Consider the following 3,914-nt stretch of genomic DNA (forward strand, 5'->3'; position numbering starts at 1 on the left):
TTCAGGATCTGTAAAAAGAGGGATTTGGACTAGATGAACTATGACCCCTATGACCAAGTTAGGGAGATCTACTTAGCATTGCTAGAGGTCAATCTGGTGGGATTGGGCCCAGAGTTTGATTCTGGAATGAGGAATATAGGGAGCAGTGTCATATATGTAATTAAGCTGTTGGAAAGGAAATAAACGAGGTGAGCCCTTGACCTAGGTATGAATGAGGAATGGGGTCTATGTGGGAACATAAGCTATTATGGAGATGCTGTAGGTAATTTCTATTCTCTTTCTACCCCATCTTAATTTTTCTTTTCTCAAGATTTAGATATACAGAGAAGCTTCCCTCGGACATATCCTTATCCTCTCCTCAGAGTAGGGTATTTGGGAGGGTTGCTATATCTCTTCCCCCTTTATGGTTTTTGAACATCCGTTTCCCTATAAACTGTCTCTCCTAGTCCCATCTGACTGTTTATTCTTCCCTTTTGACTGTAACTGTCTCTGGAGATCCTTCCTGACTCTAACTTGTGTTCCTTCTCCTTAGGGGACTTTCACTATGACTGCCTCTCCTCTCCCCTGGGGTCCAAGAACAGGGAAAAGGCTTCTCAGTGTTTTTTTCCTATTCTCTTCCTATCACTCCCCCAGAATAGTCAAGATTGAGGTGAGGATAGTGTAGGAAATGGCTTATTTCTTAATCTCTTTATTTATTTATTTTGTGGCTAGGAGGTAGTTCTTATTACAATCACTCTGTGGTATCGGGCTTCACTCCCTGTCCACCTCTTCTTGGAAGCAGCTGGGGGAAGAGGCATCTCTTTCCTTATGGTGACTTTTCCCCCCAAAGTGTAGGCTTTTAAGACAAGGGAAGGGAGAGTTATGTGTCTTGAGTTTCAGATATCTATTTTCCTGTATCCCCTTCTCCAATTTTTAGAATTAAGATTTGATCCATGTCTTTTCTGTTTTATTCCTGGGTCCAAGAAGGATGGTAGAAAGTTGGTAAATGAATGGGAAGGGAAAGGTGTCTCAATAAAAACCATCTGTTTCTCTTCATCCTCTGGTATAGGTTAGACTGTCCCTGTGAAGGTTTCTTTTGGGAAGAGCTGGTATCATCCTATGGCCTTAGGCCATGTCTTCCCGGGAGGCCAGCTGGAGATGCCCTTCGGCTCTTGAGCAAAAGTAGGTGGAGCTCTGGTGGAAGCTCTTTCTATTTCTCCCGTCTTTGTCTTTCTGTGGTTGTGTGTTTGGCCCCCACCTCCAATATCCTTAGATTCTAAGTCAAAGGGTCTTTTTCTAACTTTTTGTGGGTGCCGGAGGTCCTGCAACTCTCCCTTCAGTTTTCTTTGTTCAGTGTATTTCTGGGGGATCCTGGTTGGAGAGGGGTATCTCTACTTTACTTCTTTGGAAGAAGAGATGGAGGGGATCTCTGGTGGTAACATTGCCAGGAAGGGGGCAGGAAACCTCATTGTAAATTAGTTTCTATCTTGTCCTTAGTAACTGGTTCTCTCTCTCCTCAAGTCTCTTAGGAACTGGTCAAGACTCAAAACCCTTTCCCTCCTGTTTGAGGCAGCATTTTTCTTTTTCTATTACCACCCTCAAGTGTAAGGGGTGTGGTTTTTCTCTCAGGCTCTAGCCACAGGCCTGGACAGAGGGATTTCAATAAACTGAACAGTCTTGTCTCAGCTGGCTATCCTTTCCCTGCCTACTTTAAGTTTGGCTTTAGAAGTCAGGCTGGCCCTAATGGGATGTGGGGACTATGACACATCACTCTATTAACTCTCCTCCACCTCTATTCCCTTCGAATGGGTGAAATGAGGTTTAAAAGAGCATCCAGAGTAGCCTTGGAAGGAACAGGAAGTCATAAAAGGGCAAAAGGCAACCTGAAGTGGGAGGTTTTGTGTGTGGGGGCAATCCCACTACATTTGCATTGATTCTGGTTTCCAGAGCAGTGAAGAGAACAATTTGGATCTTTTTTTAAAAGCACCAGTTGGCTAGACTTTCCTCCTCCTTCTTCATTCCATTTCAGTCTCCCTAAACCACTACCCATCCAGTTCCGAAGGGTGATTTGGTTGGCGGGGAGAAAGCCTGGAAAAGGGGACTCAGAATTACTTCTTTCCAGGCTTTTCTCCTTCATGCCTCCTTTCTCTCTCCTCCCCCTTTCTTCTCAGTGCAGTCCTGCCTGGTGACTAGATGGGAATTTTGGGATCTGGGGCTCCCTTTGTCCCTCAGCGCTCTCCCTTCCCAAGGACAGAGGCAGCTGCAAGCCCTCAGGGCCCCCCACATGGCCCCATCCATCCCAGACAGGTTCCGGATCTCTGCTCTAGGGGAGGGGGCCTGGATGTCCTCAGCTGCTGGCTCCTCCTCCCCTCCCCCAGAGCTCTGCTCAGCTGTCAACACTCCAAGTCTAACCACGGTCTGGCCCTCCGGCAGGGCCCCCTGCTCTAGCCAGTACAGTGGCCAGCACGCCTTCCTACACTGACAGCCCCCCACTCAGACCACAGGCTAGGCATGAAGACATTCTGCCCTTCAGCATCCTCCCTGCCTCCTTGCCTAAATAAGGGAGCTGCAGCTGGAGGGAACCAGCTGGCTGGCTTAGGGGGAGGGGCTTGAGGAGAGACGAGAGGCAGAATGGGGCGCTCTCCTGTGGGGCTGGGCCACTGCCGGGGCGCTCAGGCAGCGGGTATTGGTGAAGATGCAGAGGTGAGGTTCGCTCATGCGCTCCTCCCAGGGAAAGAGTCGGGAGGAGCCAAATGCGCCCCCTACACTGGAACCTCATTCTTTAAATCAGCTCCATTCTACCCTTATCTATTATTTCCCCCGACTGCAACCTCGGTCACTTGGACTGTCTCCCTCCCCCTATCACTGCTCTGCGTCTTGTAGGCCTTTGATGACCAGTAGTCTCAGAGTGTCCTCAGTTCTGTGCCTTTCGGGGTGTGGGGGGCACTGCTGAGGTGGAGGGGAAGGGCAGGGGAGCTCTTCCTGAGACCCCAAGCCTCAAACCCTGCGCCTGTCCCACTCCTCCTCTCTTTGCCTTCTTCAAGGCACTGACAGCTTCGGCCAGCTTTTGGTCCCAGTTTCGCCTCTCAGGGTTCTTGGGACGACCCCGGCCCCCTTTTGTCTGTGGATTCTCTCCAGAGCCTTCTCCTCTGGCCCTTCAGATAATTAAATAGTATTTATTTATTCAGTCGCTACTATGTGTTCAGCCCCACAAAGAAAGTAAAGATCCGGTTCGGGTCCCCATTCCCTTTAAGTCTTCGTTCCCTCACCATCCCCCTCCATCGCCCCACCCCCAGCCCAGCCCCGGGACCCCGCTCCATGTGGCGGTCTTCTCGCACCTGTCCCCTAGTCCTCCGGGTTCGCGGGTCTCCTCCCCCTTTCCCTGCGCACTGAGTCTCCGGGGTTCCTAAGTATGGCGAGGGGAGGGAGCGGGGATGGTGGCTGGGGGAGGTGGCGGGGGGGAGCACTCTATCTGGCTCAGCCAATGGGAGCTGCGGGCGTGCGGCGGGAGGAGAGGCGAGGGTGGGGGACCTAGGAGGGAGGTGGAGGGTGTGTGTGGGGGGGCGCAGAACGTTAACCCCTCCAAGTCCGGAGCAGCAGCCGGAGCCGCAGCCTCGAGCCATCGGCGCTTCTAGCACGGCAGCTAGCTGTCCGCGCAGCCGGCGGAGAGCTGGGGTGCCCTCCACACCGGGCCAGAGAGCCGGGAAGCAGCGCGGGCTCCTGCGGCGGGGCGGGCAAGGCAGGAGGGCGGGCGCCGGGAGCGGACAGGTGTGCGTGAGGGCGGGTTGGCCTCGGGAGCCCAGGCGGCTCCAGGCTGGGCCCCCGCCACACGTTCCGAGACCCGGCCTCGCCCAGCCCGTCCTTGGCTTGGGCGAAGGGCGGCCGAACCCTGAGCCCGGGCCGGGCCGGGCCGGGCCGCCCGGAGCTTGGTGTCC

At 53.3% G+C, this 3,914-nt stretch overlaps 1 protein-coding gene across 1 annotated transcript in view; it reads left to right on the plus strand.

Moving 5' to 3' along the window:
• The first annotated feature begins 2,610 nt into the window (after positions 1-2,610).
• The window catches only part of KCNH2 (potassium voltage-gated channel subfamily H member 2), a 57,810-nt gene continuing 56,506 nt past the window's right edge, over positions 2,611-3,914 (plus strand). The window contains exons 1-3 of the mRNA XM_044678963.1: positions 2,611-2,682; positions 3,276-3,336; positions 3,567-3,747. Coding sequence (XP_044534898.1) covers positions 2,611-2,682; positions 3,276-3,336; positions 3,567-3,747 — 314 coding nt within the window. The remainder of the gene's footprint in view (positions 2,683-3,275; positions 3,337-3,566; positions 3,748-3,914) is intronic.

Source organism: Gracilinanus agilis, chromosome 5, assembly GCF_016433145.1.
Source record: "Gracilinanus agilis isolate LMUSP501 chromosome 5, AgileGrace, whole genome shotgun sequence".
Taxonomy (NCBI): Eukaryota; Metazoa; Chordata; class Mammalia; order Didelphimorphia; family Didelphidae; genus Gracilinanus; species Gracilinanus agilis.